The 15,111-nt window shown below is 43.7% G+C and overlaps 1 protein-coding gene across 1 annotated transcript in view; it reads right to left on the bottom strand.

The window, feature by feature from the left end:
* Window positions 1-15,111, bottom strand: part of col14a1b (collagen, type XIV, alpha 1b) — a gene marked incomplete at both ends in the record, with an annotated part of 63,142 nt that overhangs the window by 43,099 nt on the left and 4,932 nt on the right. The window contains 8 exons of the mRNA XM_080836333.1: window positions 294-439; window positions 1,214-1,343; window positions 2,170-2,324; window positions 2,842-3,003; window positions 4,792-4,956; window positions 5,593-5,712; window positions 5,970-6,125; window positions 14,989-15,078. Of these exons, the coding sequence (XP_080692459.1) occupies window positions 294-439; window positions 1,214-1,343; window positions 2,170-2,324; window positions 2,842-3,003; window positions 4,792-4,956; window positions 5,593-5,712; window positions 5,970-6,125; window positions 14,989-15,078 (1,124 nt within the window). The remainder of the gene's footprint in view (window positions 1-293; window positions 440-1,213; window positions 1,344-2,169; window positions 2,325-2,841; window positions 3,004-4,791; window positions 4,957-5,592; window positions 5,713-5,969; window positions 6,126-14,988; window positions 15,079-15,111) is intronic.

Here is a 15,111-nt window from a genome sequence, read left to right as displayed (position 1 = left end):
CTGGAATAAGCTCTAATGGATACTCTTAATGATTCCCTACTCCCTCAATTTGACCTCAATTTTCTCTCTCCATTTCCCCTCCCTTTCCTCACTCTATCTGTCTTTCTCTCTCTCTCTCTGTCTCTCTCTGTGTCCAGTTTCTCTATCTCACTTTCACACCCTTTCACTCTCTCCATCTTCCTGAAATGTTAATCTTCCCAATTCAAATCTCCCACCCCACTACTGCCCTGCCTGCATCCATCTCTCACCCATTTCTTTGTCTCTCTGTCTTTCCCCCCATCTCTTTCTCTCACCTCTTTCTCGTCTGCAGCCTCCCCCTCTGTGAGAGGGGCGTAGAGGATCATGTACCCCGAAGCGCCCGCTGCTCCCCTCCAGCGGGCCATCATGCTGTTGTGCGTGACATCGAAGAGCTCCAGGTTGCCCACCATGGGCAAGGCAACTGTGGAGGCAGAGAGGTAAAACAACTCAGAGGACAAGTTACCGCCAACATCTATCTGTCTGCCCGCCTATTTGCTGCGCCGCCCTGTCCCTCCGCTCGTACCAACCCACTCCAATTCACGACATTATTAACTTTGAGGCAAGGTCGGTCTGTTGCTGATATACACAGCCGTGCCATAATGACTCTAATTCCACTTGGCCCGTCCATGAATAATAGAAAAACAGAGAAGTGTGATTGCGGGTCCTGATTGCAGTCCAGGGGAGCAGAGTTGCTGTGATAACCCTCTAAGGACAACAGAAGGGTTATATTAGGTTACAGCATTAGCGTCCATTTTAACCTTTCTTGATTCGAGAAACTCTCCATGTCGTGATTAGTTGTGGACAAAAAAAATCACATTTGTTCCTTTACAGAATTTTTGAAGGTATATAGATTTTTCATCATTCATGGGCTAGTAGATGGTGATATAAATATGCATGTCTTTTTAGCTTTTTCTCTATGTCATTCACCTGCCCACTAGTTCATATACTCTAAGATGTGCAATCTTACATTCTTTCATTGAGTCATTACTGTCTGCACTACATTCTCAGCTCCTGCCATTTGACCAGTTTTCACACCAAAGTACAAAGAGGGCAATTTCTGGTCCCCATTTTGCCATTCTGCTTTCCTGTAACCCTTGTCTGATGGACTTCCCGGGGGACGATAATGCTTTCCCCCAGCTACTGTATTAGGCTGTAAGTGTGTGGTGAGTCATGCGGTTCATTCAGAGGCACTCACGTGTTGTCTCTGTCCCCCGGAGAGCTTCGCTGGCAGAGTTGCTGTAGACTGCGAACACGGCCACCTGGTACTCAGTCAGGGAGTTCAGGTAGCGTAGCACCACCGTGTTTTCATTGCCTTTCACCACCACCTGCACAACGCCCACCATGATAGTTATAATACAGAGAAGATGAGTACAGATACACACTCACACACACACACACACACACACACACACACACACACACACTCACTCTCTCTCTCTCTCTCTCTCTCTCTCTCTCTCTCTCTCTCTCTCTCTTTCTCTCTCTCTATCTCTCTCTCTCTCTCTATGTCATCACAATGTTCACAAAAGCTGTCTATCATAAACATACTGTCTGTCAAATTGTTGTCTCAAACACATCCATGCAAGCCCATACAAAAACACTGTGTCTCATGCTCTTCGAACAGATGGAGAGGGCCAAGTGGTATTAGCACGTACAGCAAGACTTTTTTTACAGCAGCACAGCTCAACCTCCTCTCCTATCTGTCACAGCACAATATGCTGGCTGTTAAGAGTGCGGTAACCAAAGAGAAGCTGATTCCATACGTGGTTCTGTGTGTGCATGTGGTTGGGGTTCTGTGTGTGCATGTGGTTGGGGTACTGTGTGTGCATGTGGTTGGGGTTCTGTGTGTGCATGTGGTTGGGGTTCTGTGTGTGCATGTGGTTGGGGTTCTGTGTGTGCATGTGGTTGGGGGATACTGAAGCAGAGCAGCAATCTGGATGTCTGTCAGCAGAAGATCTTGTGATCTCCTATCTGAATTTTCAGAAATATCTCTGTCATAGCCCATATGCTGGATGCTGGATGCTCACTCCGTTAGTGAAGGGAATTGTGCAAAACAAAAAAACCCACAACTGTGATCACACATAGACACAAACACACAGACACAGACACACACACAGACACAGTCATAGACACTCGCACACACAAACTCACCTCCTCTGGCTTGTCTCCTTTAGCAGGGTAGTACACCACGCGATACTTCTCCACCGCACCAGGCGCGTGTGTCCAGGTCACTCTGAAGCTCCGGGCTGTCACCTCAGAGGTCACCAGGTCACGGGGGGGAGCTGGGCTTTCTGGCACAGGCACTCCTAAAACAACACACCAGAAATGTCAGGTGCTGTTTATTCAGGTAATGAGGTGAATTTACATCACAGTATTTATTCATTTAGTCAAGAGTAAAGGAGGACGCGCAAGAACCCCAACAAACTGGGGGAGCTGTGGCGCAAGCAGCAGCCCCGACCATGAACGGGGACCCGGGTTAGAATGCGACTTGCGATCATTTCCCGATCCCATTCCCCACTTCTTCTCTCCAGCTCATTTCCTGTCAAAACCTTCACTATCCTATCTGATTAAAGGCAAAAAGCCCCCCCAAAAAATAACCCCAACAAACTTTGTTGTGACTGCATATGGGAGCTTACAATCAGTAAAGAGACAACACATGTGCACATGTACAATTTGGGTTTCACTATCCCAAATTATTACAAAAAACACACAGATAAAAAGACAAAAGAAGACATAACACTTCCAGAATTTCTCATATAGTAGGTTACCAATAGTTAAACTTCTATGTTTCCTCAACCACCATCAGGCCCCTTTTTTGCTTGCCTTTGATGTCCTTGTTGAGCTGCTCAACGCGGTCACAGATGGTACGGGTGAGACTCTCCACGATGCTGCTCATGTCGCCGAAGTCCGCCACGTTGTACATGTGGGTCTCCTTAGGAGGGGAGGCGATGGCCTTCAGCTCATTTTCGTCCGCATTCTTCACACCTTCACAATACAATCATAACAGAGGTTAATGATCAAGGTTGAAAGTTACTCATGTGTTACATCTGTGTATACAGTGGGGAAAATAAGTATATATAAATAAGTATGAACCACTTGGCCACTTGCAAAGAAATGTGTTTGGCCACTTGCAAAGAAATGTGTTTGGCCACTTGCAAAGAAATGTGTGATCTAGAATTGTATTGGTAGGTGTATTTTAACAGTGAGAAACAGAATATCAACAAAAAAAAATCTGAAAACTGCTTTTTATAACATTTATGACTTTATTTGCATTTGAGGCAAAAAATAAGTATTTGAACCCCCAAGCAAACAGCAAGAATTCTGGCTCACAATGACCAGTTATGTGCCCAAGAAACACGCAGATTAGTCCTCATTAGGTCTAACAAGGTACACCTGATCTCAACTGGTGACCTGTTCAAAGAATCATACTTCACACCTTCAACCTCACCACCATGGGCAAGACCAAAGAGTTGTCCAAGGACGTCAGAGATAAGATTGTAGACCTGCACAAGGCTGGAATGGGCTACAAAACCATTGGCAAGCAGCTTGGTGAGAAGCAGACAACTATTGGTGCGATTATTCGTAAATGGTAACAACACCAAACAAATGTTAATCGCTCTAAGTCTGGGGCTCCATGCAAGATATCCCCTCGTGCGGTATCAGTGATCATTCGAAAGGTGCAGAATAACCCCAGAACTACACAGGGGGAGCTTGTGAATGATCTCAAGGCAGCTGGGACCACAGTTACCAAGAAAACCATTGGCAACACACCACGCCGTAATTTTTTTAAGTACTGCAGCACTGGCAAGGTCCCCCTGCTCAAGGAAGCGCATGTACAGGGCCATCTGAAGTTTGCCATTGCACACTTGAATGATTCTAAGGAGGATTGGGAGACAGAATGTGGTCAAATGATACCAAAATCAAGCTCTTTGGCATCAACTCGACTTGCCGTGTTTGACAGGGGGGGGGATGCTGAATATGACCCCAAGAGTACATCATACCCACCATCAAGCATGGAGCTGGAAACATTATGCTTTGGGGCTGTTCCTCTGCCAAGGGTACAAGACGACTCCATCGCATCAAGGGGACTATGGATTGGGCCATGTAACGTGGAATATTGGGCTTGAAACTCATTCCCTCATTTACTCATTCCCCTCCTATTGAAAACGCAACCTTAAAGATTTGGAAATGTTCTGCAAAAAGGAGTGGACCCAAATCCCTCCTGAGATGTGGAGATGTGTGTAAACGTGGTGACCAACTACAAGAAACGTCTGACGTCTGTGCTTGCCAAGAAGGGTTATTCCCCCAAGTACTAAGACATTTTTGTCAGTCAGTTTTGCTAGGGGTTCAAATACTTATTTTTTGCATCAAATGCAAATAAAGTCATAAATGTTATAAAATGCATTTTTCTGGATTTTTTTGTTGATATTCTGTTTCTCACTGTTAATATACACCTATCATTACAATAATAGATCACACATTTCTTTGCAAGTGGCCAAACTTGTGAAATCGCCAGGGGTTCAAATACTTATTTTCCCCACTGTATATCTATAAATATTTCAGATTCTCCAAAGATTTACACCTGACTTTACCCCAGACATCTACAAAGACATAACAACAACTAATCTCAATATAACTGGGTTAAGATCATTTCCATGTCTCTAACTCTGGCATATGTGCTGCCATAACAGTTGTTTTCATCTGTTCATTGGTGATTGGTAATAAAGTATTTTATTCTTTATTCATTTGAGAAAATAAACTCTCAAGTCTTACCAATGGCAAACAGCTCTATTCCTGCATTTCGGAGACTCTGGGCCGGAGGCTGCACATCATCCTGTGATTTCCCATCTGTGATCAGGATGCCTATTTTGGGAATGCCCGTCCTGGCGCCTGACTCTGGCTTGAAACTGTTCTCCAACATGTACGTCAGTGCAAGGCCTGGAAATGCAAACATTCGTTGGCTATCTTAGGTCACGTGTTTCAGGTATAATGTGAATGCAAGATGGGAAAATTCACAAAAGTCACAAACGACCTTTGGGCATCTTAATGTCAGGACATTTGTAGAACAGACTAACAATGGAGAGGTCTCTTACAGGAATACAATCTGTGACATTAGTATTGTTAGCACCATCCCTGGTAGCTTAGTCACAGAAAGACTGCCTCACCTTCGCAAATGGCCCCATCTGGAACATGCTAGGTCTAATGCAATGAATGCACTTTGACTATGCTTCAACTCCCCGGGGTGTGTATACATTCAGTAATCTTAATTACCAACCTGAAGCAATCCATGTATCGATTAGAGAACTCGTGGACTTGCTAAGACCAAAACAAATGAAGCACGATTGTTGTCCACAAGGAACTACATTTGTAAATGTCCTATCAAGGTATTGAGCGTCTCCAAACTAACTAACTAAATAAATAAATAAAAGCCAGAGGCTCAAGCGCTTTGGCCAAAGCAGCACTTTGAATGCTAGAGCACTGCCTCTGCAACATGCCATTGTACGAATAGCTTAGGTAAGAAGCACCTGAACAAAAGCTCAAAAAGCCACAGTGTGGCCAGGGGTCTGTGAGTACCAGTGAGTGTGTTGCCTCCTTTGTATGGTAGGTTCTTCACAGCGTCAATCACAGACTCTTTGGTCGTGTGGGCATTCAGATGCCACTCAATCCGCGGGTCACCGCTGTACTGTGCCAGACCTGAAAGCAGAAATGTCCACAGTTACAGTAATTACGCCAAAACAACAAATTCTTGTCATTTCACTGACAGCTACTGTATGTTTTTCAGTTAAGAGTAACAAAAACTGTTAAAGGCCAGAGCAGAACATTGCAGGACATTTCAGAACAGAAGAAAATAATTTTGTGTTGTAAGGTTAGACTGATTTCATTACCTCTTTATTACTGATGCCATTAGAGAGACTGAGGAGGGGTTAAAAATACGACTGAGGACCACTTACCAATTCTGGTCTTGTCTGAGCTCACTGAGAAAGCGCTGACCAGGTTCTCCAGAAACGCCCGGACCAGGCGGAAGTTAATACGGCCAATACTCCAGGAGCCGTCCACCAGGATCACGATGTCTGCAGTGGCCGGGATACTACACGTGAACAGGTCCACTGCAAATAACAAGAGCAAGATTGACCAAGATTTTCCACAATATCATTAGATTACTGAAACTCCAAGAACATCACACAATTTCAAACATTTGATGTGCAGTTTGGGTCCAAAAAGAAGCAAAAAACATAGTGAGCCCGTTTTAAATTTAAGGAAATTTAGTAATTTCACTTTTTAGTCATTTAGTAATTCTCCATTTTCAATAACCTATTTGGGGCATGCATACAAGGCTCTTGGAATTATCCAGAAACAACACACTTTCAGATAGCATGAGTCTAACTTCAATCTCTAAAACTCTAACATAAATCCCAAGCCTTCAGCAATGGGCTAAGAGCACTGATGTGCTCAGCGTGACGACCAAAGGATTTCAGATCAGGCACTACATTTCTGGAGTGAACCAAATGGCATCTTTAACACTTTGATTTAACCACCATCATTGACTCCACATTCTTTCACTGGTTGACACTAAATCACTCTGATGGTTTTTGTTTTGTTTTTCAAACTACAGCCACAATGACATACAGTTTGTTTGACAGGATTTTAAACCATTATGAGTGTTTATTCGCATTCAATTAAAATCACTTTGCATCTTGAGTCATATTTGTGAAATAAATTGTTGTGAGTTCCCAGTGGAACGAGGCTATTCTCAACCCCCAATAACACATAAATCAGCACCACTTTGGCACGGTTGCACCAGCAAAATGTTCTTATACAAAATGTAATTTATAAACCCTCCTGGGTCTTGGCAGACATCTGCTGTTATCATGTTAAAAAACTCCCAATGTACACTTGACACACACTATTCTCAGTACACACTTGGCTTGACAGCACAGGTGTATTGTTATTCACAATGCGCGTTCTCCTTAAGTCGCACTGATGACAAAAGACAGTTCGGTGCATTTAGCGCAAATCAACACGTGGCTTGATCCACGGCCCGAGTCCTTGGTGGTTTGGGCCGAGCTGATTAGGTGTCTGTATCGCAGCCTCGTTGGCAATCCTGCAGTAAATTGCTGCAGCCCTGATAGCTCTCGGTGACAGGGAACTTTTTTTTTCTTTCTTCCATTGGATTCATGCAGACTGAAGAAGCCGTGCTGGGAGAAAAGCAAATCTTAGCGCCGAATCGGCCATCTGAGCTCCCTGGGGAAATAAGCAAACATGAAGAACATGGTGGGCTGATTGCGCACAAACACTGGCATCATCAGCACAAGACTCATTTATCAGCTGAGGGAATCAGCGTTTGAGGACTGAAGTCTATTCTCTCCTGCTAGGCATGCATACCCTTAGCATACATTACATAGCTATACGTTTTACTGTCAAGATCTGATTATCTTGCCAAACAAGAGCTGAGCTGACTAAGGTCGAGCAGATTACTTTGACACAGGAAAAGTGGTGCAGCGAGAAACAGAGTACTACAGTCCGTAACAGACTCTTGAATGTAACGTGAAGGAAAATAGACAATAAAGCATTGTACAAACAAAGTGTCAAGACTAGTAGTGTAGAGAGGAGAGTAGGGTAAAAGAAGGAAAAGCTACAGTGCAGTAGCAATGTAGAGTGAGCCAGAACACTGCAGACTGCAGTGAAGTCAAATAGAGGGTAGCAGAGCAGAACAGAGTGGAATAGATTTCAGGAGAACAGTACCAATCAGAGTAGAGCAGGGTGCTCTACAGCAGCAAATAGGAGAGAGGAATAGGAGTAGGGGAAAACAAGAGAATGGTGTGGAATAGACAGATTTGTGAAATGAAAGAGAGAAGTGAAGTTGAATAGACTGGGGCTGACGAAAGGCAGGTGGACTGTATCAGATCAGACTGGGGTTAAGGGGAACAGAAAATGACAGATTAAAATAAAGCAACAGTGAGGAGAAAAGTGGCCGTGGTAAATGTTAGTGCTGCTTATCATGCTACAACACGCTGGAATCCTCAGATGGAATCTAATGGTGCTTTCCCTCAGTCATTTCACGTGGCACAGACTACAGAACCAGAGAGAGAGATAGAGAGGTAGAGAGAGAGGTATTGTGGGCACGGTCTTCACCCACTTCACCAGCACAGCTATGCAGATCAATCACTCCATACATGTTTCTACAGAGTCTAAAGCTCACTCTGGTAACAGCGGGGGCCACCAAATGAAAAACCTAAGTGAATACATACATAAAAGTAAATTATGCGTGTTGACATGCGTGCACACATAAACACTCAGGTGAAGAGAGACTAATTTGAGGGAACCTGCAACAAATGAAAGCAAATGGAGTTTACCCTGTCGGGTTTAACGGCTCCCAGTAGGAGAGCAGAGGCACTCTGTATGTGTTAAGTAAAGGAGGCAGCTCAAAGTGAGAGTGCCTATAATAGCAGGGCCCCTGCCAGCTGCATTAAGGACGGATCTTCTTTTGACAGCACAGACCTACGACAGGAAAGCCACCAGACAAGAAGCTTTGGGAGGTCATGGGGTCAGAGGTTGCCAGAAGATCGTCAGGGAGTGGAGGAGTAAGACTATCCGTTTCCACTTTAAAATATATGTTATTAGGTGCACACTTACATTTAGTTTGTGTGACAGCTTTCATTTAAACACTGTCATAAGTGGCAGGAAACAGTGGTTGCCTGAAAAAACAACAGCTGCTTTATTTGGCTGGTTAAGATTTGAACCCCCATCTAATGTATCTTATACTCATGTCAGGAGCGTGGCATAAGATCATGTCAAGAGCATGGCATAAGATCATGTCAAGAGCATGGCATAAGATCATCGCAAAGAGCGAACTGACAGCTCTGGAATGCATACCTGTCTAAGTGTACAAGCATCGCTGTTACAGTAGTTGTGTGAGAGAAACTGTTTCAGCAAATTATTATAATGCACTGGTGGGTCCTGATGCCTCCTGGGCAAATCTTTTTAATGCACACGTACACACCACACAAACAAAATAGAGCAGACAGGTACACACAGATAAATAAAATGTGTCCCCCACCCCCATCCCCCACTCCAGCCCCAAACTCATTCTGAAACTCTAATTGCTTCTAAAATAAGAATGCTGGCCCCTTTGTCTTCTTCTCCCTTCAGTAGATCAATCAGAGGATGGCAGACCTGAGACATTAAGGACTAAATCGATTTCATAATCTTTAAATCTAGCTACACGTCAATCATTTACTCACCGCCAGTGCTGCCGCCTTAAATCCCAACCGAAAGTCATTATCAATGCCAGACAGTGGACAATGTGCAACAACATGTAAGAATGTTAACAAGCTGAAGCTCCCTGCCACAAACTGAACTAACAGAGCTGGCTTGGCTATCGGATCCTTCACAGATGACTACGTTGACAACATGCCTTTGTGATGTCACCTCAATGAAAAGGTAACCAGGCCCTGAGAATGAAACCCAAGCAGTGTGCTGCTGTGAAAATGAGCGGAATAAACAGACTCAGAATTATATATCCAAAATCTGATGCAATCATTCACACTCACTGACAACCACAAAGTCTTAAATCTATGTGGCCAACAAACCATGCACTAAACTGCCTACTAGAGCCTTATCACTCCAAAAACACCATAAATCATATTTAGTAAATGAAATTCCTTTCAAAAAAGTAATCAGTATGCATATAATTTTATCACGACCAAAACCAATTTGCTATCACCTGGATCTAAGTCACTGAGTCACTCTGAATATTGTTTATAACTGCTGCTCAATCGCAACCAGCTGTCTCTGACCACAGTCTGGTTCAGGGCTGAGAGACCAGCGCTCTCCTGTATGATTTTGTGGCTTTTTGTTTTAAATTGTCAGGCAGTGAACCATATGGCGAGACTGCAGTATTGCTGGCAGCACAGGGATGTTACATGTTTATCTGTCAGCACTGCTGACACAAACAAACAAGCCTCCAACATTATGATGAAGTTCTGGAGCTCGCAGGTTCGCCCCAGGGAAATTACTGTGTCCCACGGCATTCTGTGCATATTCAGACGAACTTCTGCTGCACATTTAGTGGCTGTGAAGTGCCTCCACAACAAAGGATCACTCAGAGAACTAAGACCACAGCAATGTGGGATGTGCATATAAGTGACTTGTGTGTTTTGTGATATTTGTGCATATGCTGGTATTTCTGTTTCTGTGTAAGTGTGTTTATGTGTATGTGAGTGTATCTCTATGTGTACTTTTTGAGTCTCTGTTAGTTAGTATATGTGTGTTCATACTGTATTTCCTCCTATTTCCTTGAGTGAGTGAGTGAGTGAGTGAGTAAGTGTGTGTGTGTGTGTGTGTGTGTGTGTGTGTGTGTGTGTGTGTGTGTGTGTGTGTGTGCTCACGCCTGCGTATGCTCGCGTACACTTGCGTTTGTGTCGGACCACTCCCAACGGCTTTCTTCCCAACATCTGTCATGTACAGCACAGCTTTCACTTCATAAGTAGTGTTTTAGCTCTCTGAACTGAATGCTAATTACACGTTAAGATACCTCTTTGTTTATCTAAAAATAAAATCTCCTTCCTGGCAAGTGGGGATGGGTAATGTCAGTTTGGCGCTGACAGATATTTAAAAGCCTGCATTTGTAAGCCACTCCAGTAAGCGAAAGCCTTCAAATCAGTCTGTTTCCTTCAGTTTCTTGTCAAGCACTTTAAAAAGTGCCCAGAGGTTTCAGGAGCCGCCACGAATCTTTAGTTAACTGCCTTGAATGGTAGTCTGAAATGTGGAACCTGCACTGTTCCTGACAGATGGATGGTGCCTTTCATTTAGCCTAGTTCTTGCAAAGTGTCCGACAAGGTGTCAAAGTCGTGCCGCTGTATTTTATCCTGTGCTTCCAAATGGCTGTCAAAGAGCTGAAAATTCACTGATGGGGTATTTACTCCATCAGACATTAGTCAAGGTGAGGAGCCTCTGAGGTGTGTTCCACCATGCAGATACACAGACTTCCGCAGACGTTGTTTGTTTCGGACCAGGCTTGATTTGCTGATTCATCCCTCATATGAAGTGGCCTAAGCATCAGTCCTGCAGCCCAACTGATCTTTTTTTTGTCGTCTCTTGTAGTTCATTCTGGAGCTATCCGGAGAGAGTTATGGGAGTCACAGAGAGGTAACGCTTGGTACGCTCAGGGTCAGGAACTGCAGGCACAAAAAGGCGACCATTCATTATTTGATGCTGCATCTATACTCTGACATTATGTTACAGCACTGTTTACAACAGTGTGAAAAGAGCCAGCACCCCGTAAATCATGCAAGTCCTTGTCTCCTTTAGTTAGGTAATGGTGACTGAACACACAGATGTTTGCCAGTATCCGTGGGCTATGCAAATCAGCTCTTGAGAAATTCACAATTCTCCGGCGCAAACAAGAACTTTTTCTCCTCCTAGTAAATGGTGGAGTTTCTTAGGAAGACAGCAGTGTTAATCACAGTGTTGGCTGCATCTTAATAGCTACGCTTTGATGGAGTCCATGTTCTGTTTGGAGGTCTCTGCCTCATAGATGAACAGAAGATTTACCACCTTAGTCTTTATCAGAGTGTTAGCAAATGCTGCTTTAGCTCACTCATCTTAAAATACCTCCACTAGTTTGTTTATATGTTTGTGTTTATGTGCTGGCAGGTGTGTGTGTGTGTGTGTGTGTGTTTGTGTGTGTTTGTGTGTGTGTGTGTGTGTGTGTGTGTGTGTGTGTGTGTGTGTGTGTGTGTGTGTGTGTGTGTGTGTGTGTGTGTGTGTGTGTGTGTGTGTGTGTGTGTGTATGTGTGTGTTTGGAATATAAGGTATGTGTGTGTGTCTGTGTGTGTGTGTTGGAATATAAGGTATGTGTGGGTATGAGTGTGTGTGTGTGTGTGTCTCCATTTCTATTTAATTTTATTTCATGTCTGTGTGGGTATGTGTGTCTGTGTGTGCGTGTTGGACTATAAGGTTTGTGTGGGTATGTGTATGCGTGTGTGCTCCAGTGCCTAATATTAGAAACCCCTGATGAGTAGTAACGTAGAAGCCCTGCTCTGATCTCATTACTTCAATCGTCTCTCCAAATACGTTGCAATAACAGGTGTGCGAACAAATGCCTATGCAATTAAGGATTAACAAAAGAGGCGTGTCCTCAGCCCAGAGCTCACTCAGTCCCAGCACTACCTGTTAATTCAGACACAAAGAACATTCCATCCAGCTGGAACGTTCCAAGCCCCCATTGGAAAAGGACTGCATCTCATCAAAGTGCAAAGAGACTACAGTTCACAGAGGCATTTCGGAGCTGTTTCCTTAATGGTTAGACTTCCACAACATGTCAGAACTACATCAGAGTTCATTGTGAAACAGCATTGTATATCCTTATCATCTTTATAATAGAATTACAAGAATGCTTCAGCTGTAGAGACTGTCTTTCTGCAACTCTCATATGTAAAAAAAAAAAAAAAAAAAAAAAAAACACCTTTCCATATGTCCATTCCAGCCTGGACCAATTATTCAAGGTACTTATTGTTAAACTCTGGGAAACAAAATGCTACCTAATCCTTGCTACCCTTTTAAAGCAGTGCCAATACTGTTATACACTCCTGCTATAATTCCCTCCACACACACACACATACACATACACACAAACACAAACACACACACACACACACACACACACACACACACACAAAGCATGATAACAACATGGCTGAGGAGTGAGTCGCAATTCCTTGTGAGGTCAGGTGACCCAAACAGCTGTGGTGATATAAAGTATAGTTTCACAGTTTCAATTAGCCCCTTCATATCAGATCTAATACCCTTCCTGGGTCCTGCATCAGCCAGCTAAATGCAAGGTCTTAAGATGCCAAAAGGAACACCTGCAGGGGTTGTGGAGAGGGAAGTAAGGGGTAGGGAGGCACTGCAAGCTCCATAAAACAGGAGTTCGGGGTGGAAACTGTGTCCATCCCGAAAGAGTCATGATAGCATTTCAAAGGTATTCTGCAAGTGCGGGCACAGGCGGCTTGGGAGAGGAGCCAACAGAGGGTATTCAGTGAATCGAAGGGATGAGCGAGAAATGGGCAGAGAGAGAGAGAGTGAGAGTGAGAGAGAAAGAGAGAGAGATAGAGAGAAAAAGAGCAAGAGAGAAAAAGAGAGAGAGAGAGAAAAATAAAAAAAAAAGTGTATGACTCAGAGCAGGAAAAAGTATGGAGAGCCTGTGAGGACAGCACATGCAGTGAGGAAAAAGTATTTAGGAATGAAGTGAAGAGAAAGAGATAAAATAAGAAACAGAGAAAGAGAGAGAACCAGAGAGAGCATGTGAGAGAGGAAAAGGAGGACTGAGAGAAAGGGGAGAGAAGGGGAGAGAGAGGGAGATTGGAGCAAGCTGGGGGAGGAAGAGAAACTGACTGAGAGAATGAGAGCCTGTTAACTGAAGGAGATAAAGAGGAGCATTTGCTGCTGAAATCTGCTCAAGCTCTCTGTGCATGTGCCCACAGGCAGCGTCTGGCAGAGAACCCATTTCAGATCCGTCCTAAAGTAGTTCCTTCCAACATCCCGCCATGAATCTCTTACTTTCTCCCATACTTGAGCATCTATCACAGCGCCACAACACAACCCCCTCCTCCCCTCCCCCAAATGATAGCCCTTTCAGCCAGACACAACGACCGCCAAGTGCTCTCAATCCAACACTGAGGGAGCTCCACGGCAACCTGTTACTATCTCTGTCTGAAAACGCACTCCAAAGTCTCCCACTAATAGCATGTTTCCCTCAACGCTCACTTTAACAATGCTCCTGTTCTAAAATTCAGTCAGTGTGTATCCCCGGGGCCAAATACACAAAATGCAAAATAGGTGCAAAAATCATCCACAAGATTAAAGAGAGACAGATAATACTTCACTGCCACTACACAACACACAAAAAGCAAGCTTCATATGTTTCATACCGTTCTATGTCTGACTATTGACCTAACTTAAAGGTGCAATGAGGATCAATAGCTATTCGCTAAAGGTATGCTAGCAGCTAAAACGAACGAAATCTCTTGAAATGTGCTGACTTTGACATTATGACAAACTAGTTACTCAACGACTGTCCTTACACAGTCAAACATCAAGCAAGTGCAACACAAGACTAAGCAAGACGGCAAATAAGCTACTTACTAGATCGGCAGAAGGTAAACAAGTCAGGTCGGCGGGCTGCGGCAGGCGAAACTACAGAATGCAGTTATATGCCTATCGACCCTGCTATGCCAATGGCCCCGACGCGATTCTCCATATTAAATGTCATTGTAGCGTCCCAATTTTTTTTAAGCTGTTATTTTAAGGTTAAACTGCTTATCCTAACCTTAATCCTGAAGCATAATTGTTGCATAATGCACCTTTAACATTTTTCCTGGACTTTGAAACGCATGCACCTGAACTAACTTAAAGAGTACGAAGTCATTGTTTATGAACTGACATGACCCTGGATAAACATGCTTCATCTAGGGCACATCTAAGCTGATGAGGAATGTTAAGTGAAGTGTCTTTGAGGTATGCAGAAAGATGGCTTACCTTGGCTTTGCCTGATGTATACCACAGCCCATACCTATCCTCTAAATCCCCAGATGATGGCTGGGTTTTAGCCCATGTGGTATAGTGAAGTCAGCATCCTATTCAGACAAGTCCACTATGTCCTCACTTTCTCGTTGCATGTTGCCACAGTACCTTCTCCAGAGTAATTTGCTATTGATTTATTTACTTATCCAGTACAGTGTTCCGCAGTTTTCCAAGTTCCTCAGAAAAAGAAAAGATCTTTAGGATCCCTGTGATTTCTGTGACTGGTTCTTCGATGATGAAACTGTGAAAAATACTTTTTCACCAGCAGATAAAGCATTCTGACGGATTTCTTCTATGGCTTCTATTTTAGCTACCATAAGCAGGTCTTATTATAATCATAACACTGATTTGTATTAACATATAAAATGATATGACCTTTGACCTCACCTTGTCTTATCTCATTGTCGTCCTCAGTAGTCGCGGGGTCTTTCTGTTTCTGTGGCTGCACAATGTCATTGTTTGCATCGGTTCCCTGTGCTGTAATGAACAATCATCATCCACAAAAATACA

This window comes from Sprattus sprattus (assembly GCF_963457725.1).
Source record: "Sprattus sprattus genome assembly, chromosome: 4".
In the NCBI taxonomy this organism is placed as follows: Eukaryota; Metazoa; Chordata; class Actinopteri; order Clupeiformes; family Clupeidae; genus Sprattus; species Sprattus sprattus.
Note: the sequence above shows the minus strand (reverse complement) of the source record. Positions and strands in the feature narration are given on the sequence as shown.